This window comes from Heteronotia binoei, chromosome 7, assembly GCF_032191835.1.
Source record: "Heteronotia binoei isolate CCM8104 ecotype False Entrance Well chromosome 7, APGP_CSIRO_Hbin_v1, whole genome shotgun sequence".
In the NCBI taxonomy this organism is placed as follows: Eukaryota; Metazoa; Chordata; class Lepidosauria; order Squamata; family Gekkonidae; genus Heteronotia; species Heteronotia binoei.
This window is the reverse complement of record NC_083229.1, coordinates 58405636-58433080: the sequence shown is the minus strand read 5'-3', so window position 1 is coordinate 58433080 and position 27445 is coordinate 58405636. Positions and strand designations below refer to the sequence as shown.

The 27445-nt window shown below is 42.4% G+C and overlaps 1 protein-coding gene across 1 annotated transcript; it reads left to right on the top strand.

The window, feature by feature from the left end:
• The first annotated feature begins 456 nt into the window (after window positions 1-456).
• On the top strand, window positions 457-26809 carry MTFR1 (mitochondrial fission regulator 1). The gene is made up of 8 exons (XM_060243686.1): window positions 457-610; window positions 7571-7714; window positions 8286-8384; window positions 14535-14653; window positions 16111-16349; window positions 23277-23532; window positions 24036-24186; window positions 25458-26809. The coding sequence occupies exons 1-8, from the start codon at window positions 581-583 to the stop codon at window positions 25515-25517; spliced, it is 1098 nt and encodes a 365-aa protein (XP_060099669.1). The 5' UTR covers window positions 457-580; the 3' UTR covers window positions 25518-26809.
• Window positions 26810-27445: the final 636 nt, after the last annotated feature.

The following is a 27445-nucleotide window of genomic DNA, read 5'->3' as shown; positions in this document are numbered from 1 at the left end:
TAAGATAGATAGACGACAGACAGTGGTTTTATTGAGAATAGTCAGTAGTTTAATTTCTCTAGAGCTTTTGTGTGCTTTTATCACACAAAACCTTACATTCTCAATAAAACTTGGTTGATCTTAAAGGTGCTACTGAACTCCAACTTCGTTCTAGGTCCTAAACAGATTGTTACGATAAAATTTCGCCTAGTATTGCTGCAGTGAATAGAGACGGATGCAGAAAAAACCAAGTAGATAAATGCAATTCAAGGAACCGCTGTGACAGAAGGCGCCCTAGAACAGCACTTCATCTTCCTCTGTATCCTTCAAATTTGCTCGCTCGCTCTCTCCGGCTTACAGGGAAAGAGAGAGATCCTATCCCACCTAACCGGTTTATTTCATAACTCTATGGTCGGCTTAGTTTCCGTCGTCTTTCCGTAGTGAAAGGCTAATCCCCGCCTCCCGGAAGTTAGGCGCGGATTGGCCAAAGTTGTACCCGGAGCAGTGTAGCGATTGGCTGTCCAGGCAGTGGAACGGTGAAGGGACGGTGAGCGAGGAAACGAGGTGAACGGCTAAGACTCGGCTGGTGTTGCGGCCATTGATGAAAGAGCGGTGCCGGCAGGGCGAGGGGGTGAGTCTAAGCGGCAAGGCTTTCTCTTTTTCTATCACAGGCCTCCTATCACGTCCTATGGCGAAGCCTCCCTAAGGAGTCTGAGGCGTGCCTGTAGCCGGGGCGGGGAGAGGAAGAAGCCGTTGGCTTCCTCGCCTCAGGGACAAGAGCTCTGGTGCGGCGGTTGAGGGCCCTGCGTGACCCAGTGGTTGAATTTCTCTGGAGCAGGAGCGAGCCAGCGAGTGCCTTGGCGGTTTCTCAAGACCGATTTCCCTTCCTTCCGCCTGTTTAGCGCCATTATTTCTCGGGAGCATGTGGGCTTGGCCTTCAACATGGCTTTAGAATATGTAATAAAAAGAGTGCGGAACCGAACATCTGGCACTGAAGATACTATATTTTCGTTTTGGACTGTTGTCCAAGTCGTAACTCGGAATGGTCTGCATTGTCTGCCTAAAGTAGATTTCTGGGGAGAATTACCAAATCTTTTAAACGTCAGATCCCCCCCCCCCCCTCGTCATGGTGGATATAGAAGGGTCATTCTGCACCGTCAGGAGCCTAAATTTTAATGTGTATGAACAATATGCTTGATTCTTTTGCTAAGGGAAACTATAAGCCTCTCTCAGTAAAGACTTTCAGAAAAAACGGGGCTTGCTGTTTATCTGATATATTTATATTTAAAGTATTTGTAAAATATGTGTTTTGAAATGTAGGTGTTTCCCCAAAGGGCTTAGCGTGGCTCAAGATAATGGCATCATAACTGCAATGAAAATACCAAATAACCTCATAATAAGCCAGCAAGACACCAAGGAATAAAGACAATATAGTTGAAAGGCCTGATTTCCAAATGAGCCACTTCTCAATTTGCTGTTTAGCGGCTGTAATGTAAAAGGTCAATATTTTCTGTTGTGTGCTCTTGAGCGACTTCTTCCCTTGGGTTTAAGTATGGCTGTCCTTTGAGAGATCTAATTTATGACAGTCTGTTTTTTGTTCCGTCCACTCCTCTGTCTACATCTCATGTTGAGTCCTAATAGACAAAGTTGTGTATTTATCACCCTGATAGCACTTTGGAACCAGCCTACTGTAGGTTAGTGGAGGCTGTAAACAAACAATGGGTAGGGACAAAGTCTTAGCCTGGTGATTTCTTCACCATTTGGAATTAGTATTGCCATTTTAGATTGCCTGTGAATTCAAAAACACCTTATGGAGGCCTGTCTACTTCCCTCCCCTCCCTTTACTGACTGAGCTGCCCTGGTATTTTCTTCTTTGCTGAAAAACACTGATTGTCCCATCTTGTCACAGTATGAAACTTTGACTGTTGGCTCTGACCAGTAACCTGACGGAAGGATTGACATCACCCTTTAACTTAAACAATTTAAACTGCACTTAAGGTGTTTTGAAATTAAAAAATAACAAAATATTTTATTCAACGTAGAGCGGAAAGATCAGGTGAAATCAGGAGTAAGATCTATGAGATAACTCAATATAGATAACTGAGGTAAAATCATTACATGCACAGATTTTAGTTCTTATGTTTCTGGCTAATGAGAGTTTCTTAAGCTTTTCACAGTGACTTATTTTATTTATTATTTATTTATTTATTTTTCATATTTATATCCCGCCCTCCCCGCCGAAGCAGGCTCAGGGCGGCTAACAACATTGTAATATCAACAATAAAACAATTACAATAATAAATCAATTAAGAAGTTAAAGCAGTTTACAATTTGAAATTATTAATACAATATTAAAAACAACAGTTTTGGTGCTAAAATTCATGCCATACATTCAGTGGTGTTGGGCATCTATGTACGTTGGTTGAAGGCCATTCGAAATAATGTTGTTTTGCAGGCCTTGCAGAACTGGGCAAGGTTCCGCAAAGCTCTAACATCATCTGGGAATTGGTTCCACCGTCCCTAAGGTAGGCAAGTCCTCGGCCATATAGGGCTTTAAAGGTAATGACCAGCACCTTGTATCGAATCCGGAATGCTATTGGCAGCCAGTGCAGTCTCCACAGCCCCGGCTGTATATGGTCCCGAATAGGGAGACCCAATAGCAGCCTGGCTGCTGCATTCTGCACCAGCTGCAGCTTCTGGATTTGGGACATGGGCAGCCCCATGTAGAGGGCATTAAAGTAGTCTAGTGTCAAGGTGACCATTGCATGAATCACTGTTGCTAAGTCGCTGTGCTCTAGGAAAGGGACCAACTGTCGTACCCGCCTAAGGTGAAAAAAGGCGGATCTCACAGTGGCTTCTATCTGGGCCTCCATAGCCAATGTGGGCTCCAGTAGCACCCCCAAGCTCTTGACTGCGGGCGCCGATATCAGTGGTGCCCCATCAAAGGCTGGTAGAGGGAATTCCCTTCCCAGGCCACCGCGGCTCAGACAAAGGACTTCTGTCTTCGTCGGATTCAGTTTCAGACGACTCAACCTGAGCCACCCCGCCATGACTTGTAGCGCCAGGGCCAGATTTTCTGGGGCAAAGGCAGGCCAGCCATCCATCAGCAGATAGAGCTGGGTGTCATCAGTGTACTGATGGCAACCCAGTCCAAATCTCAGGACAATCTGGGAAAGGGAGCACATATAGATATTAAACAGCATCGGGGAGAGCACCGCCCCCTGAGGCACCCCACAATTAAGCAGATGTCTCTGGGACAATTGTCCCCCGATTGCCACCCTTTGTCCCCTACCACAGAGGAAAGAGGAAAGCCATTGCAAGGCCAATCTCTGGATCCCCACGTCGGCGAGGTGCTGAACCAGCAACCAGTGGTCAACTATGTCGAATGCCGCCAACTGGTCCAACAACAACAGTACTGCTGACCTGCCTCGATCCAGTTGTCACTGGAGATCATCCACTAAGGCGACCAGCACTGTCTTCGTCCCATGGCCCGGGCAAAAGCCAGACTGGTGTGGGTCTAGAACGAAAGCATCCTCCAGAAAGCTCTGCAACTGCAGCGCTACTGCCCTCTCGATAATTTTACCCAAAAAGGGTAAATTCGAGACCGGCCGGTAGTGTGCCAATTTGGCCGGATCTAGTGTTGATTTTTTCAAGAGGGATGGACTATCACCTCTTTGAGAGGCTCTGGAAAAAGCCCATCCGAAAGGGACCTATTTACAATATCCCGCACAGGATATTGAAGCTCCATCCGGCATGCTTTAATCAGCCAGGATGGGCAAGAGTACAAATCACATGTTGTTGGGCGTACAATTACGAGGATTCTGTCAACTTCCTCCAAGCTGACTGTTGTAAAGCTCTCTAGAGCTGATCCAGAAAACAGGCAAGGAGCCTCAAGCTCACTTACTGTTTCAGTTGTGGCAGGGAGGTTGCGACGGAGCAACGAGACTTTCTGTGAAAAATGTTGCAAAGGCTTTACAGCCAATCTCCAATTCCCTATGATTTGGTCTGCCTTGTATGAATAGTGCCACTCCTCCCCCAACCCCCCGCCCACTAGTCCGTGACTGGTGAAAGACTGAGTATCCTGGGGGGACTACTTGGGAGAGGGCTACCGTCTCCCCATCATGTACCCAGTCACGCATGCCAGGTCCATATCTTGTTCACTCAGGAAATCCCGAAGGATTGAGGTCATTATTTATGGACCTGGCATTGCATAACACCAGTGACGAAGGCGAGTAATTCAACCTGGTCCCACCCCACCACCATTGGGATGGGACACAGACTGGAAGAGGGCCGAGCACCCACACGTCTCTGCTGCCTTTCATTACATTTATGTCTGTTCCCACCGTCATATCTTCCCCTCCCCAGGAGTACTGGAATCCCCAGGCCAGTCATCCCACCCCACTGGTCTCCACAGTCACCTCAAACCAATGTAGGATGCCCTGTTATAATCCTGTATTCCAGACTTAAATCTTGATATTGATTGGCTTTTGTTCCAGTGCTTTCCCCAAACACTTCAGTACACCTTCTTTGTGTATTCTCTTACTCTTTTAGTTTCCAGAAGGCTGGTACACTTTTTCCAGTACCCAAATCCCTTCTTTTGAAACACCAGTACTTGTCTTGAGTTTTAACTGACTCTTATGATCTCCAAAGGCAGTTTCTAACCACACCAGACAAGAGATCTCTGCACTCTTCAGAACTACCTGTTTGATTGGGTAGGGAAATTCCCCTCTTAATTGATCTATCCCCTTTCTTTGGCCCAAATAGGAGTCTTCACCTAACTTTCCAAACTTCTTGCCAGCTTTCCCCTAGTTCTCTAACTCTTCTTAGCTAAGGAAGAAATCTGACTAAATCTCCCCTCAGTATGCAGCTCTCATCTGCTCAGCTGATGCTAACCAATCAGATTTCTCTGAGCAGCCTGTCACTCAAGACTCCGCTTCTGTGACAAATTAACCCTTCACAGTCCTTCAGCGATTTGTACAGCACTTCTAACCTTTTAAAAAGTGCAGTCTATCACAACCAAACCAAAAAAGCCTGAACACCTACATCTGCCTAGGGCTTAACTGTAGCTAGCTTTGGTCCAGGTGGTTAGCTGTGAGCAAAGTTAGAGTCTAATGGCACCTTGAAGAAGAAGAGATTGGATTTATATCCTGCCCTTCACTACCCGAAGGAGTCTTAGAGTGGTTTACAATGTCTTTTCCCTTCTCCTCCCCACAACAGACACCCTGTGAGGTAGGTAGGGGCTGAGAGAGCTATCCTAAGAACTGCTCTTGAGCAGAACAGCTCTGCGAGAGTTATGGCTAACCCAAAGCCACTCCAGCAGTTGCATGTGGAGGAGTGGGGAATGAAACCCAGTTCTCCTAGATAAGAGTCTGCACACTTAACCACTACATCAAACAGGTTCTCACACTCTGAATAAAATCTAGGTCTTTATGGCACCATTAGACTCTTTGTTCTCTAGCTAGATTTGTTTTTAATGTTAAACTTGAAAGGTCACAGAACAAAATTTGAATTTAGTGGCACATTTGCACCATATGAACCGTGCTAGGCATCACCCCTTTTACCCGCCTGGGACCTGGGCAGACAAAAGAGGCAGCGTGGCCTCACTTCAAAGCACCACCTCTTTCATCTGCCCAGGCGGGCGGAGGGGACAATGCGGCAGTGACCTTCACCTACCCTCCATTTAAAGATCCCCCATGGGAGTGCAGGGGTGGGGACAGGAGGGCAACCTGGGGTGACAAAAACCCCAGTACTCCCCCTACTGGTCCATGGAAAAATTGTCTTCCACAAAACTGGTCCCTGGTGCCAAAAAGACTGGGAGTCACTGTTCTAATGTATAGAATCCATTTCAGTTACTATTCCTATTTGACACAAACCCTGCGAAAAAAGTTGCTATAAATGACTTGTAAAGAGAACTTGGCTCAGATGAGCCAGAGTGTGAACGAAAACCCAGGTCCATGTTTAACTTTTATGAGTAGGGAAATACTTTCGATTCTGAGAAGATGATTGTCCTGGACTAGATAAATAACTCTTCTAAAAAGAAGAAAAATACTGCATCCAGCATCTAGTTTTGAAATTCCTGAGTGATTGAGCTTCTACTGAGTATGTGGTCATGCACACATGAATGCTAAGTTGTTATCTCTCTTTAGTACATTATCTGCTAAAGCTACTTTTTTTAGGAAAGTAAATTGGGGCTTCAAATAGTATACCTTTTGAGCCAGCATCTCTCGTGGAAACATTTATCCAAAAACCATCTTGGTTTTTAAAAATGGCAGCCTAGAAAAGCTCATCATGAACTATTCTTCCTGAACTGACAAAATTTAATAGTCCCACCGGCATCTCAGAAATGCCGGAAAGGGGAAGTTCTAAAGGCGGTGGAAGTGACATCACCTGTACACAGTTGAACTTGAAGCACCGACACAACGCTAATTAAAGTAGTTCTTCAAAGTGTCTTCCAGTCCCTTAATTAGTCATTTTTTTTCTGCACTGTTTTTTGTCATTCTGTTTAATTTTTCAATTATGCAGTTAAGAATTTTGACTGGCTTCCAAAAGAATCATAATGTTGTTCAAGTGAACAAATTAGTCTAGTTCACCTTATGATACATTGTATCATGAGAGGGAGGCTAAATTGTCAGTAGTAAATATTTTGTATTTCAGTTCTGATATATCCATTTTTACTAGATAAAATTTCAAACATTTTATCTTGCAGAACAAACTACTGTTTTCTTGAATTGTTTCATTATTTGCGCAGTGCCTAAAATATGTGAGATGCTTGATTAGTATAAAAGATCTTTGTGCTTATACTGCTTTTTTTTTAAAAAAGATTTTATTGTATACTGCTTACTTAATGGAATATGGGGACCTTTAAATCAAGTATTCTTTGAAACATTTTGCCAGACCTCTTTAATGGGAGCTACTTATGAATAATGAAAAATATCCTGAACCATTCCCACCCCCCCATTACCAACATGTTACCAACTTTTTTTTCTTTTCTGGAAACAGAACATGGACTAGGAAGAGTGCTAAAAATGAATCTATCTGCTACAAAAGAAAACACTTAGAAAAAGTTTAGAGTAGAACTCTTTGTGTTTTCCTGGGCCTCTTAGGAGATTCATGGGCTATTCTGCAGCAGCCAGCAAGCTACCAGTAGCTAATTAGCAATCTTTTGGAGATGTCTGCTTTAGAAATAGCAGTGCTTCATCATCTTGCATCTTTTATCACTGATTCTTGACAGTTTATAATTGTGTGGAATACTGATCTAGTGAAAGCAAAATTGCAAAACACTATGTGAATCCCAGCTTTTGAAGAGTGTACGTACATAATAGATTTTTAGGTTGCATTCCTATTTTGTATGCTTGCACTTTTTTTTTTTAACTTTCTGCTTTGCAAAAGTAACACTGCTGTGAAGTTAAATGCCAATTCAGGGGGGTTTTTAAAATGAACTGAAGATAAGTTTACAATCAGTAACTACTGGTTGTGTGTTTGCAATGAAGGTTCTGAAGTCATAGGTGTTGTTCAATACATGTGCTTAAAGGCAATTCCTTGTTTTAGATTTTTTAATGTTCACATGCATTATTTTCACTTTCTCTCTTAGAGATACTATGGCACGCCTGCATCCTGGCACACTGAGACGGTTGTGTTACAAGTTTGTAAAGGTTCTGCATTATTCCAGATGATCTATTGGATTAAATGCCTGATTAGAATGATGTGTGAACAAGTTGGGCTGAATATGGAATCTGTAAGTATTTTACAGTGAGGTTTTGTTGCAGCAGTTGTAAGTATTGTTAACTTGTACAGGATAAGGCATAGTTGGAAAACACTGAGTGGGATCCAACCAGCTTTTATACTAGTGAAAAGAGAAGAGTAACCTTGATCACAAAAAAAAGCCATTATGTGAATCATGGGATCCATGTGTACAAAAGCCATGAGTGGTTGGATATGTAGCAGTGAAATTCACTGAAAAAACTGTCTGGAGCTGAACCTTAATCCTAATGAAGTAAATAGGGTTGAAATGTTCAGGACTTCAATGCCATAAAAATGTGTAGAATGTAGGCCTGGCAAATGGTTTCAGTATCGAGGCTGATAGTGTGGTTCTGATTGGGAGGAAGTAGTGTGTCACACAGCATGTTAAGCTTTGATTTTTTGTCTGCACTATGAGTTCTAATGTGTTCCTCCTTGTCAAAACAGGACAGGATTCTCATTGTACAAAGACTTAATATAGCTGCACTATAAAACTTCAGCAAACTAGCCAATAATATTGAACAGATTGTGCCATACCATTATAAAAAATCTTTTCTTTTTTTCTCCAGTTGCTGTGGTCAAATAAACCTTATGGTCCCTCTAGAAGTATTGTAAGGAAAATTGGCACCAACCTCTCTGTGATACAGTGCCCAAGAGTTCAGTTTCAGGTAAAATTTCTCTTGCTCAATATTTTATTTTTATCTGGGCCAAAATGCAATGAGTCAATTGAGTATATACATTTAGCATCCATGATGTTGATGCCTATACTAAATATCTTGCACTACTAAAATCTTATCTGCCAGAATTGCTTTCTTGCTTTCATCACTGCTTGTGAGCTGCCTGCTAACCAAATAGACACATTTGCATCCCCTATAACTTTCTTGCAAGTTGCTTTTAAATTTGTAGTTTCTTAAAATTGTTCTATACTTTGATAAGGTTCCTAGATTCATTGTTTTTAAGAGACTTGTTTATTTGAGACAGTTATAGATACGCCTTCTCTCCGCACAATGTGCAAGAGATGGTTCACAACACCATAAAATAACAAATAATTTTTAAAATTCCATAAGTATCTATCTTAAAATCAAATGTAATAACTAAACAAAATCACTAAAGCAACAAAAGCAAAATTTTAAAATGTAAATCAAACAGAAAAAGATATGGAGTAATTTCAACCAAATATGATTGACAGTGAAGAGCTGTTCCTGATCACTAGTAAGGGTATACAATTTTTTTTACTGGTATTTTTTGGTTCTGGTGTATTGGACCCCCCAAAATTTCAGGATTTCCAAAATATCCCCCAAGTAGCAATAACAGTATTGTATTTGGATCTGGGTTTTTTTAAACGAAATCCTGAATTTTTTCAGGTCCAATAGACCCAGGGAAAAATGGAGAGAGTAGTAGCAGAGGTACAAAAAAAGCAACCCAGCTGTTGGGAGCACAGCAGATTAATTCTGCACAGCTGCTGTTTTTCAGGCTTTCTGCTGCATTCTCTTTATACACTGGATGTGTAAAGATACTGCAGAAGACAGCCTGATAAACAGTTGTCCCCACAGAGAGTCTCTGTGGGCATAGTTGAGCTGGCTACCCCTGCAGCCTCATTTAAACAAGGCTTCAGAAGAAGCCAGTCCAAAGCTGACCCAGTAGGGAGCCCTCTGCTTTCCACCAGCTCAGCTGATCCTCAGGGACTGCAGTAGAAAGCTCAACAAATAGCTGAGAGGCAGTAGCAATGTGCTCCCGCCTCTCTGCTGTTTATCAAATGTATCCTGACTATAGCTGGGGGGGCGGGGTTCGAGAATTTTTTTTTTCAGTTTGCTTGAAAAATCCTGGATATCTTTGGGGTGCTGTAATATACCCAGAGAATACTGATACAGTATTTTTCAAATATGTTTTCAACTCAGCTAGATCTGAATGCACATCCCGTACTCGATGGCAATATGAGAAATGAACAAAAACGCTGGAGCAGATTGTCCCCACTATCTAGTCAAACTATACTTTGATACACCATTGCTGATGAAACTGAATGCCTCCCTGTCATGTTCCTGGTGAAAAGGCATGTATCAGGGCAAACAAAGCAACTTCTGTTTCTAACATGTACCTGAAACCCAACTAAAATACATCTAGATAGAAAGCTAAATATCACTTGACTATCTGTGTACTTTGGACAATGTTTGTGCTTCTCTTTCTATCTAAACAAAGATCAGAAATTTTTATGCTAACTTCTAAGAGGAATGTTGCTGTGGCTGACTGCCTCTTTAAACACAAAAAAACTAGCTCTGAATTTGGGAAATTGTTTTTTACACAGGGCTCCTTCATCTGTGTCCCAAATGACTTTTGTGACAGTTTCTAGGCTTTGACAAATGACTGAGGGGCAATTAGAAGTTTTCTTCTTTTTTTAATGTTAAATAGTTCCATAGTTCTTACGCTGCATACCTGTATTCCTACTCATATTACTGCTAGAAAGCTTTAGAAAAGGGAACTGGTATTGGCTTGAGAGAGTGGGTATTAGCCCAAAAAAACCCACATAAGTAGCACAAATACTGTGTGCACAAAGGAGAGATTTCAAAATGGCAAAATATACAGTTTTTATATTCTATGTAAATATTAAGCTAGAGCTGTACATTTTTACTTCCTATATGGACAAATAGAAAGAGATGTAGAATCTATAATAACATTTGCTTTTATTTACAATTTAAGTGAAAATCCAAGGTAGATCCAAATGGAGACACTTTAAAAGTAGAGAGGAAAACCTTGGATGTCACTAGCCCTCCTCCCCCACCCATTTAGCTTTTGAATATACTTGTTCTTGAACTTCATTTCTGACAGCAGTCTCTCAGATTTTAAATAGAACTTCATCGTAATGCAAAGTGTGCCGCTCTGAAGTGGATGTTTGATGGTATATACAATGAAACTCTTCAAATTTGAAAGTGCGAGGGAGGAAATCTTTCTGGGAAGACTGTATTAGTCATGAATCCTACTTTTCTGTTGTGTTTATATGACAGTAGCACTTTACTAAAATCTTGTGGGATGTAACAATTTTTGCAGGAAAAAATGCCTTCAAGAATAAAGCCATAATTCTAAACTTGATTTATAGAGAACAATTTGAACATGATGTGAGTAGTTGTTACTTTGGTTGTATGGTGTTCTCCCCTTTTTCTAAGGTGGGCATCTTCCCTCTATCTGCTAGTTCTCCTATATTCCTGTTTCAAAGGCTTGTGTCTAAGAGGCATGGATATTTCTGCCTGGACAAGTGAGAAGTACAGAAAATGAGAAAGACGTGTTCCCATCTCTTCCATTGTATAATTTTATTGAACTGTTGTTAGCCACCCTGAGCCTGCCTAGGCGGGGAGGGCGGGATATAAATAAAATTTATTATTATTATTATTATTATTATTATTATTATTATTATTATTATTATTATCACATTGGATTTCCTTATTAGCAGGTCTTCACAAATCCACTTTGTAAGAATAGATGTCCCTGGCCCTCTCGAGTCAGGGGTGCTCCACAGCACATACACACATCCAGCTTTCAGTAACAAGGACCTTGGTCTCTTACTGAGTATTGGAATAAACAGAAGCCTTTTGTCACTTTGGAGCAGCTCAGGGGAGTCAAGAACATTCTTTGGTGGCGAAAGAGTAGGGTGTAGTTCTCTCTCCAGCATTTGCTTTTGAGCAAGCAGCAGCAGCATGAGAGCCTCGTCCCAGCCTATTCAGAGACCAGTTCCACAGAGAGAACCATTCCTTCTGCACAAAAGATTCTTAAGAGGGGAAATGGTTGGCAGTGAGCAGAAATAATGTCTAGCTGTTGAGTCCTAATATGTGAGTGCATGGTCATTGGTGGGGGCTTTGCAGCTATTTCCATTAAAGGTGGAAAGGGCCTGTGTATTCTTGTGTTGATCTTTTTACTGTCTTAAATGGGCAATGTAGTTCCCAGAGAGAAGCTTCTCCATTCCTCCTGCCCTAAACTCTTCAGTGATAGTGTTGAACTGGGCAGTGATTTGATGTACAATACTGTAGCACATCTTCAAACTTTAATTTTTTTGTCAGACTCAGACGTGTATGAGTTCGATTGTTGCTGCACTGAAATCTTTCTATAGCACTTTCTTTCCCTTTCTTTCTTGCTAGCTTTATCTCTTATATCACAGGATCGTGCACTGAATCTACTGTAAGTCAGATTTGTTTCTTTTCTTTTAATCTTGTTCAAACTGTTAGTGCATGCTTATAATTAGATCTAACTGCTATTAAGAATGATAAATAAAACTAACTCCACATTCTTGTTGACTTATATAGTAAGCTAAAGATGTGGGGGAAAGAATGTTAGTTTCTGTCTGTACTTGGCCACCATGATGGGAAGGAGAATCCTCCAAAAGCCCAGTCCTTAGTATGTTTACATGGTAGTAAGACTTCATATAGTTCAATGGAAGTTACTCTTAAGCAGATATGCATATGATTGCAACCATAGTTTGATTTGTGGAACTTAAGCACTACATAAAAATCAGATAGGTTCCGGTGTAGATGGCTATGATTCCAATGCCTGTAGAGGAGATAGTTTTGTTTGGACCAAGCACTGTGGCAAGTAATAAGTCAAGCCATTTTTTCAGCTGCCCATCAGGTTAAAGGGGGTAGCTAAATGGCTTGTGTAGATATAACACAGCACATACTCTTTGGAGAGAACAGAAATGAACTTGACTTTCTTTTTAATGCCATTTCAAAGGTAAATCACATTGTTTTTCACAGGGTTCTTTTTACATTTGGGTCAATTAAGTCATCATGCCAATCTTCAGTAAAAGAAGATTCAGGTGGGTAGCCATGTTGGACTGAAGCAGCAGAACAAAGTTTGAGTCCAGTGGCACCTTTAAAATTTTATTCCAAAGTATAAGCTTTTGTATGCAAGCATACTTCTTCAGAAAGTTTATACCCTGAGTAAAATTTTGTTAGTCCAAGGTGCCACTGAACTCAGACTTTGTTCTACCATAAAGGAAGTTCAGCTATGATTTGGCATGATGTCTGAATTGACAAATATTAGTTGTAGCAATTTCTCTGCAACTGGAGACACCTTGCCAAGAGACTGGGCACTTGAGCAGACATTAAAACATTTCGGAAATATGATTAGAGCTCACCATGGTTTGGTGTATGTCTGAATTCAGCCTTAGCCATATGATAAAAAGCTGTATTATGACTTATTCCTTTCTTCAAAATCACATTGGAGTAAATCAGCAGTGGCTAGACACAGTGGCCCTTCCCCACTCTTGAGATTACTAAAGTCACATACAGTGTGGGATGCAAATCTTCACTTGAATGTCAACAGAAGACCTGTGTTTTTGAATCCGTTTTTAATTCTAGATAACATTTCATTTGTTTGCAGCTGGCTCCATGCACAACATGCAAAGCATTCTACCCTTAAAGCATTTGTTATAGTGCTTTCCTTGCTGTATAGGCAGGTCTGGAAACTAGTATCTACTTACACCTGGCATTTCTAAATGTAGGGTTTGCACCTTCTGTTCTCGAATGCACTTCTTTATTCCTGTTTCTCACAAAATACTACTAATCTGTGTGTGTTACCTGGTTTTCAGTAAGGGCCAGAGACTTCGTACATTGCTTTGTTGTAAACATTATTGTTATGTGAAAAGACTGGACATGGTTTTCCTCCTCATTGTCTCAAATCTTTAATCTTAAACTTCTGTTACCTGAAAAATTTCTATTCTTCCGAAATACTAAAATAAATATTGGTAGTAAATAGTGTTATTAACCAAAGTGACTCTTCTTTATTGGCCTATTGCAGGGGTGGCCAACGGTAGCTCTCCAGATGTTTTTTGCCAACAACTCCCATCAGCCCCAGCCAGCATGGCCAATGGCTGCGGCTGATGGGAGTTGTAGGCAAAAAACATCTGGAGAGCTACCATTGGCCACCCCTGGCCTATTGTGAAGACCAATGGGAAGTTTATGTAGAGTGCCAAAAATACCAAGAAGGGTAAGATACCAAGAGTGCCAAGAAGGGTAAATAGAGACCTTTCTACTTTTGTTTGTAAACTGTACTAGCTCTATCTTATATTCACACAAACTATCCTTTGAGGCCTAATTCAGACTAGATATCATGCTGATACGAACTTGTCACTCTTGTCTGTTTCATAACAATGGGATGTGTGTGTCTTGTCTTAGTGGAGTAAGACCATATGAGCATCTACACTGGCTCCCAGTTTGCTTCCAGACCCAATACCAGATTTTGGTATTGACCTTTAAAGCCCTATATGGCTTGGGGCCAGCATACCCACTCCCATGTGAACTTACCTGACCTTTCTAGTCATCTTCAGAGGTCGTGCTCCAGGTGCCCCCGCTGTCTAAAGCTAGATAGGTGGCAATCCACGAGGCTTTAAGATTCATGTCACCAAATTCATGGAATTTCCTTCCCAGGAAAATTGATCTGTTTCGCTTAGTTTTCCACCAGTGAGTGAAGGCGTTTTTGTTTTGTTTGGCTCTCCTTCACTAACTTACTAGCACTTCTCCCTATTGGTTTTAAATACACACACACATCTTTTTTTGTAGCAGGAACTCCTTTGCATATTAGCCCACACACCCCTGATATAGCCAATACTCCAGAAGTTTACAGTAGGCCCTGTAATAAGAGGGACTGGCTACGCAAAGGAGTTCCTGCAGCAAAAAAAGCCCTGTATATAAATTTTAAACATTCTATTGATGTTTTATATGTTCTATGCCTTGGGGACCTTGAGCTGGGTGGAAAGGTGAAGTAGAAATGTTTTAAATAACCTAAGTGTAGGTATGAATCCAAGCAACTAATACATAATATTGTATACCTTCTAGCTTATTTCCCAGCCTGTAGAAGGCAGTAATTCTAAAAAGTTCAGAGAAAATGGAGTAGTCTCCCTTGCAGATGTAGGATGGATTGCTGAAGATGAAGGTGAAGTCACTACAAGGCTCAGGTATGTTTTTAATGTTCTTCTTCCATGATTATTTAAGTCAGATCCTGACTAACAAAGCAATGTGTTGAAACAAGCTAGATAACCTGATCACATATATCTGGAAAGTATTATTCATGATAGTAAGGAAAAGAAACAGTAATGAGGTTGACAATTTCAGCACTCAGTTGACAATTCCAGTTGACAATTTCAGCACTCTTAAGGACAGGTGATGAACTATGGCAAGGACAGTTGTTCACAATGTTTAAATTATGGTTTGTGACCCATGACTCTGTAACCAGACTGAAGCCCAAAGGATTACCTCTAGGTTGGAGCAGGCTTCTTTTGTGCTGCTGGGAATAAGGGGACATGCTGGTAGTTTGATGTGTCCCCATTCCCATGCGGGAACCATTAAGGATGAGTAAATAGAGCAAAAACCCCTCCTCCCGAGTTGGGCTATTGCACCAGCATAGCAAGGCAGATGAGATAAGTTTGTTGCATTACAGCTGCAGAATTTGCATTCTGCAGCTGTTGCATTACAGCTGTGGCAATTTTTTTTCACATACACACACCTGCATGCCATATGGCATTTTCTTCTGGAGGATCACTATGCTCTCAGTAGAATAAAATAGAGAGCTCCTGGAAACGAAGCTAGATCCTTTCCTGTTAGTTCCTCCCACTTGTGGACAGTAGGGTCCATCCAGTGCCCTCAGCATCTTCAGAAAAATAATTTCTTCATTTAGCTTGTGCTGTATGCATCCCAAAAGCTTGGAGGAGTACAAAAGTGCAAAACAAACGCACATTCCTCACTTAAGAGAATAAAATTTACTGGAATTTACCACTCTTTCCTTGCTTAATCCTGAGTTCTAAAATCAGCAACTGAGTGCTGAAATCCTGAGTTCTAAAATAGGGTAGTTATTCTTCACAGATTATTTCTTTGGCGAAGAGTAAACTAACTCTTAACGTTGTTTCCTTAAGCAAGAGGGATCAAACATGCAGCCAGGGGGCCGAATCAGGCCCCTGGAGGGCTCCTATCAGGTCCCCGAGCAACTGTCTCTTGTCTGCTTCCTTCTCCCTCTCTCTTGCTTCCTTCTGCATCACAGCTTGATTTGCAAGGTTTGCTCAGTTGCACAGGAGCTATAGAGCAAAACCACCATTGGCTGAGGCTCCTCCCCCTCTTGCTCCCCTGGGGAAGGAAGGAGCCAGAGCTTCCTTTGCCCAGTTCCCTGGATCTCATGGGAGAAATACAAAAAAAGCACTTTTAAGACAAATGAGTGCTAATGTTTTAAGTATGTTTTAAAAAAAATCTTTAATTGTTTTTGTCCTTTATAAAGTTTATATCTCTGCTACCTAATCTTAAATAGGTACACATATGGCCCAGCTTGACAAGGTCTCATTTATGTCAGATTCGGCTCTCATAACAAATGAGTTTGATACCCCTGCCTTAAGCTGTGTTGGTCAACATTGCTTCTTAATTGCAGATCAGAAGTCTGGCCAAAATCCCAACAATCTTTTAGAGATGAAGGCTGCCCAGGAAGAGTCCAAAGTGTTCCAGTACCTTTACCAAAGCTGTCACAAGAGAACATAGACGCCAACATTGCAACAACCACAAATGATGAAGCCATGCAGAAGATCAGTGCATTAGAAAATGAACTTGCCAGTTTAAGAGCACAAATAGCCAAAATTGTAAGCTTGCAAGAACAGCAGAATTTTACAGCAGGTATTTGTTCTTTTTTTATTATAACAGTAGTTGTTTCAGCCTGTTCTTTCAAGATGACTCCTGGTTGTGAAAACCCAAGAGACATAATTGTGAATAGTCATAGAATTAGCAGTGCTGACCTCAGGAGAATGAGTTGCACATTTAACTAATCTATCCAATTTTTTTTATTCTGCCTTTCCTTCAAGGAGCTCAAGGTGGCATACACAGATCTCCTCTATTTTATCCCTTCAATAACCCGGTGAGATAGATATGGCTGAGAATGACTGGCCCAAAATCATCTAGTCAGGTTGTTGGCTCATGTAGGAATTTTACCTTGGAGACCTCTCAGGTCCTAGTCTAACACTTGAGCCCACTACATCATACTAACATGCTCTCAGCTACTTCTTAGCTGTCCTGGAGGCTGAAAAAGAGATCTTGACCTGTCTTGCAGTTCCATTCATCTGCACAGGTACTGCAGTTTAAACAGTTGCAGAAACCTCAAACACAAGGTGATCTTGAAATATAACCATGTTATCTGGCTTCTGTTGATTTTATTACGTGCATTTGTTGAAAGGGACCTTATCAGGTGACTGTTCTGATATCTGAATAGAACTTTATGAAAGTTTCACAATTCTGACAATTTACATGTTCACAATGTTTAGTTGTTGTTTTTTACTGCAGTTTCAACCTGAGGTCTGATTAATGACTCCAAGACATCTGGAAGCCTGTTACAAACCTGAATTGACAGCTTGTCCTGAAGATGAATGGAAGCTTTGTTTCACTTACCGTGAAGCTTCTTTCTTGGTGGTCCTGGAGTGGGTCAGTCCTTACTACCGGAGAATGTAGCTCCTTCTCTTCCAGGATAGGGCCGGCTCAAACTTGATCCTGGAAGGGAGGAGCTTATCCCCTGGTTTCCCAGTCATATCGAAGCCTCACCTCCCAGCTTCACTATTTAAGACAGGGAAGGAAAAAAACATATTTCCCCCTTCAAAAGGTTTTCCAACATCAGACTACCCCTCTGTAGTCAAAGACCAACATTAGGGGAGCTCTAAAAGGATCCCAGAAAAACAGAGAACCCTGCTGTCAGGAAGAAAAAACTTGCAGGGGCAAAAAACACAGCATAATGATCTGTCTGAACCTAGATAGATCTTAAGAAAATCGCCCATACCTGGAAGCTGCCCCACATCAGAGGGTGGGTAGGACTGACCCACTCCAGGACCATCAAGAAAGAAGCTTCACGGTGAAACAAAGCTTCCGTTCTCCGGTGGTCCTGGTAGTGGGTCATTCCTTACTACTGGGACATAACAAAGTGGTGCATCCCAGGGCGGGTTTAGTAGCTTCCCCAGGCAGACAGCATGCTACTGAAAGCAACCTCTGATGAGGCCAACTTATCTATCTTGTAATGCCTGGTAAAGGAATGAATTAACTTCCATTTGGCTGCCTTACAAATAACTTCCAGTGAAGGAAAGGCACTACAGGCCACCAGGGTGGCCACTCCCCTCAAAGGGTGAGCTGTAAAACTTTGGGGAGGATCTAAATCTCCAACTTTATAGGCCATCCTCAACCACCAATATAAGATTGAACCTGTGAACTGCTTCCCTAAATATACTCTCCCTAAAGGAGAGGAGCAAAGCCTCAGTGGATCTGAGTGGATTAGTCCTGTCTGGGCAGGACTTAGGACCCAAGAGCATTCAAACAGTGCCACTCTTTCATTCTGTCAAGTAATGGGTTATAACAGAAAGAACGTAAAATTGCATGTTCTGATCTGTGAAAAGGGAATGACCACCAGTGCCGGGCGTCACACCACCAGTACTCTCTCTAAGCTATAGAGTCCTGTGAGCAAAAATCTCCACCCTGCGAGCCACCAACACCAAAGCTGCAAGCCACCGTACAAACCAGTCCACTCCGGGGCCACACTCCCCAAGCCAAGATGAGCATGTGTGAGCCAGAGGCCAGAAACCGTGAGCCAGCTCACATCAACTGAGTTAAGAGGGAACACTGAATGCAACCTTATCAACATGAAAAATGCATAATTTCTTGTCTATGGACAAGACTCTCAGCTCCAAAAACCTCCTAGCTGATGCAACCCCCAGTAGAAATTTCACTTTATATGTCAGCTCCTTCAGACTACGGTAGCCATTGGTTCACAGGGCTTCTTACACAGAACCTAGACTACCCCATTCAGTTTCTTAGTGGGGCCTATGTACTGCCTTCGTGGGGCCTGTAGGTTGTAAGACCAAGGACTTTCTCTTTTTGTCCCCTTGATGATTAAAATAGCCACCACCTGTCTTATCAGGGTAGTGGAACTGAGGCTTTTTTCTAGTGCAGTCTATTAAAAGGCCACCATGTAACTCATTGTGCTGCTAGTGGATCTAACCTTTATCTACATCCGAGACTGAAAAAACCCTCCAAGTGTTACTTTATAGACTATTGGCAGAGACTCTGTGGGGGACTAACACACTGTGACCACTTGAGTGGTACCAATGCTATCTAGTTGTTGCCTCTCAACATCTAGTTAGTGAGGTTGAATATCTGCAGGTGGGTATGATACACTGCCCCCTGCACTAGCAGGTCCTCCTACATCAGGAGTCTCCAAGAGTCTACTACAGAGGGTCTGAACTGGACCCTTCTGAGCAAGAAGGAAGCAATTACTATGATCTCTGCTCCTTGTTCTATAAACTACTAGAACAGTTTCTAGATAATCTGAAGTAGTGGAAAGGCATACAGAAGACTGCTTGACCAGTCTTTGTTCAGCAGGTCTGTGCTACTGCCTTTCAGTTTTGTAATCTGGACATGAATAGTTTCAGATGAAGATTGTCCTCTATAACCAAGAGGTCCACTCTTGGTGTCCTGAATTTCTGACACTCCTGTAGACTTTTCAGTTGAGCAGCCATTATGTTTGCTCTATCATTTTTCAACTTACCCAGACAACTACCAAGTTGCTCTGACCACTGCATGAATAGCTTTTGGGGACTGAAGATGGTGCTCTGCCCAACAGATCAGTTGCCTGTGTGTAAAGTCTGGACACAAGTGCCGCCCTCCAATACTTGTGGACATAAGTTTTGGCTGTAGTGTTGTCCATCTGGACCAAAACATGATGTCCCTTCTGAATGTTCTTCAACTGCATCAGTGCCAACCTGATGGTACTCAGTTAAGAGGTTTATGCTTTACCCCACTTTGGGGGAAACCAGGTCATCTGACCTTAGAAATGTGCTGCCCATCTCAATGGACTCGCATCTGTCATCACCACCAACCTCTGTGGACCCTCAGGGATTGCCCCTGAGACCATCTGCCACCAGAGATCCAATCTGAATTTTACTAGAAAGTGAGGTCTCAGCACCTTTTTGTGTGAGATCTAGGTCTAGGGACCTAGAAGGGGAGGAGGAACTGCTGAGGAGGGTAAGCACGAAAAGTTTGGTCCATTGAAGGATGACATACAGGGACCCTCATGCCTAGGAGATGGGCCAGAAGTATCAGCTCTATGGAATTTATCCCCATTACCTGTGGCAACCTGTTAATTTTTGATATCTTTACTGTGAAAAGAACACTCCATCCCAAACAATGCCAATCAGAAATTTGCAATGGCCTGGAGCTATAGGAATGTTGAAATATGCCTCAGATTGATCTGTGAAGGCCATAAAGTCCCCTTGCTGGAAAGCAGCCACGATGTCCTTCAGGGTCTCCATTCTGAATTTCCTGGTGCCTACACATTGTTAATCCGTGTTAAAGCCAGGATGACCCTACAATTCCTGTCCTTTTGTGGACTATGAAGAACACTGTGATTGTTACTGAAAAGACACAGGTTCTACAGCTCCTACGTTCAGCTGATATAGAAAGGCCAGCTGGAGAGGATTGTATTTGTTTGGAGGATCAGTCCTTGGGAACTTCCAGGAAAATGATGGCAAGTACACTTTATCCCCAGCAAGCTGGGTACGCAGTGTACCAATCTCGAGGACACAGAAGGCTGAATAAACCCTGAGCAAGCCACCTGAACCCAGCTTCCGCCAGGATCGAGCGCAGGTCATGAGCAGAGCCTACACTGCAGTGTGCAGCTTACCAATCCATGCCACCAGGTTCCTAAGCTGGTGACAGACCTGTGCCACTTCAGTGCAAACCTCTGTAAATGACCTGCCAATTCTGATGCCATGCAGGTTCATGGCATAGTCACACTGAATTTTTTTCTTAGTTCCCCTAGAATCTTGACCCTATTTGCCAGAGAAGGAAAATGACCTATTCTCTCTGGATTTGTTCTGCCACTTCCCTTTAAAGGGTTTGTTGTAGTCTGGTCTGGGATCACATCTGTCAGAAAAAGATCACAAAAAAACAATTGTTAGCGCCATTGACAGAGACTGGTGCAATTTTTGTTCTTGTTGCTGGGACAGCATCCCAGTATTTGGTGCTGTTCACATTGGTCAGGTCAGAACCTGCTCTAGTGACGGGAAAACATGTCACTACAGGGATTTCTGAAAGTCTCTTAGGGACCCTCTGAAGGCCCTGTTCTTTCCTTTGGCATGCCATCTATGCCCATGGGGAGCACTGAGAAGGATGCAAAACAACTGATAGGATCATCCACTGCTGGAAGTCTGAATTCCTTAGAAGCTCCTGATATGAGAGAATAAAACTTAGCAAAAAGATTTAGCCTCAGGTTGCACTGGCTGTTCCCATCCGGCTTCATCACTGAGTAAACCCCAAGCTGATAGAGGTACCCAAGGTGAATTTATTCCCTGACTTTGGCAGCGATTTTATCAGAGCCCTTGGGAAATTCAGCTTCATGTATTATCCCATAAGAAAGGTCCAGGGTTGCCAAGACTTCAATGAGAGTCTAATATAAAGCTCTTGGGGAAACAGCCTGGCTACTAGGACAGTAGGTAAAATCTCTGCCTCTTCCTCATAATTCAACTTCTTTAACAGAAGAGAAGGCTGAGGACTCAGAACCCCCTTGTTGGTAACTAAACAGAGGACTGCAATCCCTGCCGGGGGGGGGGGGGGGGCTGTAGTTTGTTTTGTTCAATTCTCTGTTTTTTAATGGGTTAAAGAATTTACCCACACCCTCATCTCTGCCCCATTTCTTGGGTTTAGAGTTGGACTCTGTCTTGGAGCACTTTTTCCAAAGGTCTCAAGAATCCTTCCTGATTCAGCCTACAGCCATGAGGATTATCGGCTTTGGCACCTTCCCCTGAAATATCCATGCTTTGACTCTCAAACTGAGTATCATTATTGGATGAAGAGGAATTTGGCAGTTAGAATGCTGAGTCCTCCATGTTGAGTCTCTGGGCTGCAACTGAAAGTGAAAGCAGTTCCTCAGCCTGAAACATTATTCCCTCTATGACCCAGGGGCTGATTCAGTATAAGGCAGCTCCAAAAATGGCCACCTCTCCCTCCTTTTTTCTCCCTGAAGGCCTGCAGCCTGAGGTGAACAATGGGGCCTCATTACCCAGGGGAAAAACAAACCTCTGGCTCCCAACCTCACCAGAAAGGAGGGATAACTTTTTCTTAGCCATTTGCTGAAGTTCCCTTTACAAGTGAGTAACACTGGGGCCCAGGCAGAAGAAAAGGAAAAATGCTGGATCTGTACCCAGGGCACAACCCTACTTTATTTGCAGGGTGCATCCAGCTTGGAGCTCTGAATAAATCATCTACACCGGGATTGATGAGGTCTCAGCCTTCTGGGCTAGTGTGCCTGGGCAATGCAGCTCCAGAGACTGCTGCTGACTCTGCTGCTCACTTCTGAGTCTCCACAAGTGTGGGATCATGAAGGAACCAGCCAAGAGGGATGCTGGTGGCAAAAGCAGGAGTCAGTGAAGCTCCAAGACCACTGAGGGACCAGCCTGTGATTTCAGTGTCAAAGGAGCCATGCAGCCAGCTGCTGCAGTGAAGAATGGGATACCAGAGAGGCTTGGGTGCCTGTCTGGTTCCCTGGTCCCCTCAATTTCTTATCAGGATCTTCAAGCCAACACATCCTGCGTCAAAGGCAAGACTGGGAAACCAGGGGATAAGCCCCTCCCCTCCAGGCTCAAGTTTAAGCTGGCCTTATCCTGGAATAGGAGGAGCTACATTCCCAGGTAATAAGGACTGACCCACTACCAGGACCACCGGAGAAGCAGACATCCATGTATTTAGCATCCTTGTCTCATTTATCTTGAGTTAATAATTTTTGTTTCCACAGCAGTTTGTAAAGTGTGTTGGAAGGGCAACAAGGAAAGGAAACCTTGAGCTATTTCCCAGCTTAATGTTTGGCATTAAATCTGCCAGCCTTCTATGACTGCTCCAACTATCAACAAAATGTTTGCAACTGTAGAGTCCAAAGCAACTTCATACAGTCTGTCCAATTTGGAAATATATAGGATGAGTGAAGAACCTTGTGTGACTAACAAAAGTGTTCTCACATTCTCTCCTCTTACTATAATGATTTTAAGACAATCCAAAGCTATTGACTTGTTCAGTACCATCAGGCCTTGAAATGAGAGACTGGGATTTCAAGGGCTAGTGGGGTGTCCTTCCAAAGTTGTCTTTGTTCCTCAGTGGCCTTGAACTTTAGAGGCACACACTTGAGAGGAATGTGCCTTCTTTATGTGCAGAGCACTCTGTTGCAGCTCATACAGTAGTTTCCAGGAGGTATGTCTGAGCAGCTGAAGTGCTTTGCCTACAGTGCTTTAAATCCAAACATAATAGGATTCATAGAGGTCATCAGTGGAATGGTTATAACCCACATGGTGTGTCAGTATGCTTGTATGAGGCCAAGTACTAGGAAGCATACCTTTCTTGTATGGAGTAGAAACTCTAGAGGAGGGAGACTTGACAAGCGTCTAGCAAGATGCTGTCTTAATTGTCCAAGCTGTTCCAAAATCATGTTACTGTGCTGGGGGGGAGGGTTGCTTTTGAAATGGTAATTGATATTTGCTGAAGCAAGATATTTCTAGTGTATTGAAATGCACAATGTTGTTACAGCTGGAGTAAGTTCTGTTGCGTCAGCTCCCCTCCCAGCAAGAGTGCCAGCAGCACTACCACCACCTCCGCCACCCCCACTGCCGCCGCCACCACTACAACGGAACATCTCAGCTATTGAGCTTATTAAGGAGCGCAAAGGGAAAAAAGTAAATTCTGGCCAAACTTCAGTAGATAACAATCAAAAAAAGCCTGAAATACCAAACATGCTTGAAATCCTGAAAGATATGAACAATGTAAAGCTGCGGTCAGTTAAAAGGTGAATGCCTAGGAAATTTTTTCTTTTCTGAGTAGGAGGGTGTGGGGAACAATAACAAAATGTGGCAGTTGCATTATTGTGAGAAAGTAGTGGTGATCACAGCTATTCACCCTCATGATCACGTGGAACAGCACCCCAGTGGAATCAAGGAGCTGCTGCTTGGCAGCTGGTGCATACTTTCACACTAAGAAAAGCACCACACCCATTTTGCAGTAAGCGGTCTTTCCCACCCCTTTAAAACCGTACTGCTATAATTGGAGGAAGAGTTGTTCTTTAGACCAGGAGATGTATGTTTGGAGAGAAGTGCTATTTCTTTCAAGCTAATGCTGTACTAGACAAAAGGACCCACATTGGAAATAGGTTGTGCCACTTGCAGCTGCTTCTTCCAGTCCTTTGGACCTGCAGATGGGAAACAGAATAGGATATAAACATTAATAAGGAGATCCACCTATTGCTGGCATTGAAATATGTTTACAGTTCTTCTGTTTTTACTCTTTTTGAAGACCAGATGAAAATACAAAAAAAAGAACCATTGACCCAGCAGATCCTGCAGCACTGATAGCTGAAGCTCTTAAAAAGAAATTTGCTTATCGATATCGAAGCAACAGCCAAAGTGACACTGAAAAACAAATCCCAGTATCAGAAAGCAAACCGGTAAGTGCTGTGTCTAGCTAATGATTCACTAGCGACTGGCAGCCAAAGTTCTGGCACGTGCTTTCAAATTGGTCAATACATTTTAGTCCCACACCTTCTGTTGGCCTACTGAAACCTGTGTTGGTACTTGTCTAGTGCATCCTTTAAGAGGTGAAAGCTGTTCTGGTTACACTGTAAAGCATATGTCTGCCCCCCAGCAGTTTTAGATGTGGAGAACTCCACAAGTGTCCATGTGCTGTAACATTGTCATTTTATGATGTGTTACTTGTATGTCAGAATCTTTTTAAAAACTTTTTAAAAAGGAAACAAATTTAGTTTCCTTTTCTTTATTGCTCTTTTAAATTTTGGTCTGCGTCCTTTCTTTGTACTCTCCTGAAAGCAGCTATAGAGAAAAATGTACCAACTACAGACCAAGTAAAAGGTAAGGAGTTCTGCATACTCTGAGTGCTTTCCAGATAATGCAGAAAAATATTCTGTTGTAATTTAAAATGCTTACTGAGGGTCCCAAACTGGTCTCAGATTGAGAACATTCATTGTCTATAGTAAGAATAGAATGCTAAAGACAGTTAAATGCCAATGGGGGGAGGGGAGCTGCTCAAGCCCCTGAACAGTGTTTAGTAGACTGAAAAGCATAGAACTTGCATTTTTCCGTCTTCCAGTTGGTACTGTAGGGAGCAGGAAGAAATAACCTGAAAAGTGCTTTGGTAGATCAGACCTGGGGACCATCTAATCCATGAATTTGTCGAATACACTCCTACCTGCACAGTGCCATTCTGGGCTATATGAGCAGCTTCTTACTTGCATAGCCTCAAACTACAACAGCCAGCACTATGGGACAATTGCACTACAGTGCTAGACTGCCAAGGACCAGAGAGCTACTCATCTGTTATAATGCAACCTTATGCTGTTGGAGGGAAGAATTTGAAGTAGTTCATCTGCCTCCTCCAGGATTCCTCATAAGCCCCAACTTGTTTCCTCTCATAATCATGCTCATAGCTAAATGCCTGTCAATAAAATAGCAAAAGAAGTCAGCTTGCAGATAGTGAATGGTGTTCCTCATATATGCCGAACCACCTTTGGGATCATGACCCAAGTATTTTTCAAAATGTCCGTTCTGCATAATCCTTCCATTGTGGATTATGTTTTGATAAAATTAACCTGGAAAGGCAATGGGGAGCAAACAACATCAAGAAAGAGTGTGAGTTTATAAAGTACAAGGTCTGGGTATGTGAAGCCATTTCTGATCATTTTTTTTCTCATTCTTCTAACAGTTTGGACCGCACATTCTGAAGGCCACAGGAAAAATGAAGACTCTGGTTGAAAACCATTAAATGTTAGCGCACAAAGGTTTCTCTGGAAGGAGACTTTCTTTCAACTCCATGGCTGGGTTATTCAACATTTAGCTTCTTGGACCTGGATTGAAATGTGCCTCTGACTTCTATATCTATATATACAGAGAGAAAGAGCTTTTTTGCCCATGTAATAGGTCATTAGCACTAAACTTATCTATATGAATATTTTATTTGCATGATTGAGAACTTTTAAACATCTTGTGTGAAGAGAATGATGAATTAAATAGCTTTTTAAGTTATTTTAGCTCCAGTGTAATAGCTGGAACAATATAGTAGGAGTTTTATGTACTACTCCATAGTTTGAACATCTCATTTTGAACATTATTCTTGTTAGAATTCAATCTTGTGCTGTATTCACAGCCCCTGTAATTCAAGACCAAAGGCTTCACTGAAGTCACTATGCCTCTGGCCTTACACTGTAAAGGAAATTTAGTTTTTACCTTATTTGTCAGTTGGCAATACAACAGTTAACTTGCTTATCCAAAGAGCTTATCCAAAGCATGCTTTTTCATTAAACACACGATACAGTAGCAACATATTTCATGGAACTATATTAGCCAAAAGCTGAACTACCTTTTTTTAATTGGGCCTAAACACTGAGCAGTGCTGATACAGAAGACTGTCTACACTAGCAAGTGTCAGAAATTAGAGTAGATAGTCTGGCTTGGCAGTAACCTGACGAACCTCAAGAATCAACCTTTTGCTGAGTTACTTGATGAACTTCAAGAATCAAAATAACACTAGTTTTGCACCAGTTGCTTGTCATCTGAAGTATCCATGTGGGCTGCTTGGGTAATACCAAGCCACAGACCCACTTGCTGCTATCTTTGCAACAGTTCCATAGCATTTGTCCCAGAGAGCAAGCAAGAGAGCAAATAGGCCCAGCTACTGGCTTTTGAATATTAATTTAAAAACTTCCCTCTGAAAGAGGATGGATAAAAATTCATGTTTCTATAATTAGTTTTCCTATACACAGCACAGCATAGGGTCTCCTAATTGAAAGCATTTTTCTGAGTATTTATTACTTGAACACCAGTTGTAATACAGACTTTGATACAAGAGTATTAACAGAAAACTTAACTGAAGTGTGATCAGAGACTAATGTTTAAATATTTTAAGAATGATAGCTTTTATATAGTTAATTTTAAGGACCGCTTTTAACCTGACTTTTCAAAATGCACTGAGGTGCTTTAAAGTCAGTGGTTATCATACAAAGACATTAGTCTTTGGTCCTGTATCACCCTATACAAAATTAAAAACAGTTAAGTTACTGCTTTGGGTTGTGTTTTCCTTTTGGGTTCACCATAAATGTCCCCTTTCAAGATCAAAAGTTTCTACAGTGGTTTAGTATTGGATAGATGCAGACCATACACCAGTGAACATCACCACAACGCTACAGCCTGAGGAAGTGGTTGGGCAGCAGACACATCATCTGTGGCTACCTGGACATGGATGGTCGGGCAAACATGCAGGCAGCAGCAAGAGGTCCTCACCTCAGGAACATCATTTGCATGACACACAGGCATCTAGTGGTGGGGGATGCCTGGGGGCTGGGGAGCATTGTCAAGGGTAGATGGGATGCCACCACCCTTGCAATTAGGGCCCTTCTGGAGTACTGCCAATGCCTGGCCACATTTTGCACAAGATCAAGGCTGCACATCAGCTGCAAGACATGCAGGGGGAGGAGCCTGAATACCAGCTTGTCCAGGATATGGGCACCTGGTGGAAGTCCACCCATGCCATGATTGTGTGTTAGAGCACAGGGATGCAAGGCAGATGGCATCTCCATGGCCATCCAGCATGAGAGACAGGCAAGCCACAATCCCCACTTCTAGTTGTGAAGTGGTAGATCAGGAACAGTGCTAGGGGTCCAGGCTTGTGATGGAGGAGGATTTCATGGAGGCGAT

What these genes read in the sequence shown, in the direction of transcription:
- MTFR1 (XM_060243686.1), top strand. Translation starts at nt 581, where the DNA reads ATGAAAGAGCGGTGCCGGCAGGGCGAGGGG. An exon ending in AAGCTGCGGTCAGTTAAAAG is followed by an intron (nt 23,533 to 24,035) that starts GTGAATGCCTAG and finishes CTCTTTTTGAAG; the next exon opens with ACCAGATGAAAATACAAAAA. An exon ending in CAGTATCAGAAAGCAAACCG is followed by an intron (nt 24,187 to 25,457) that starts GTAAGTGCTGTG and finishes TTCTTCTAACAG; the next exon opens with TTTGGACCGCACATTCTGAA.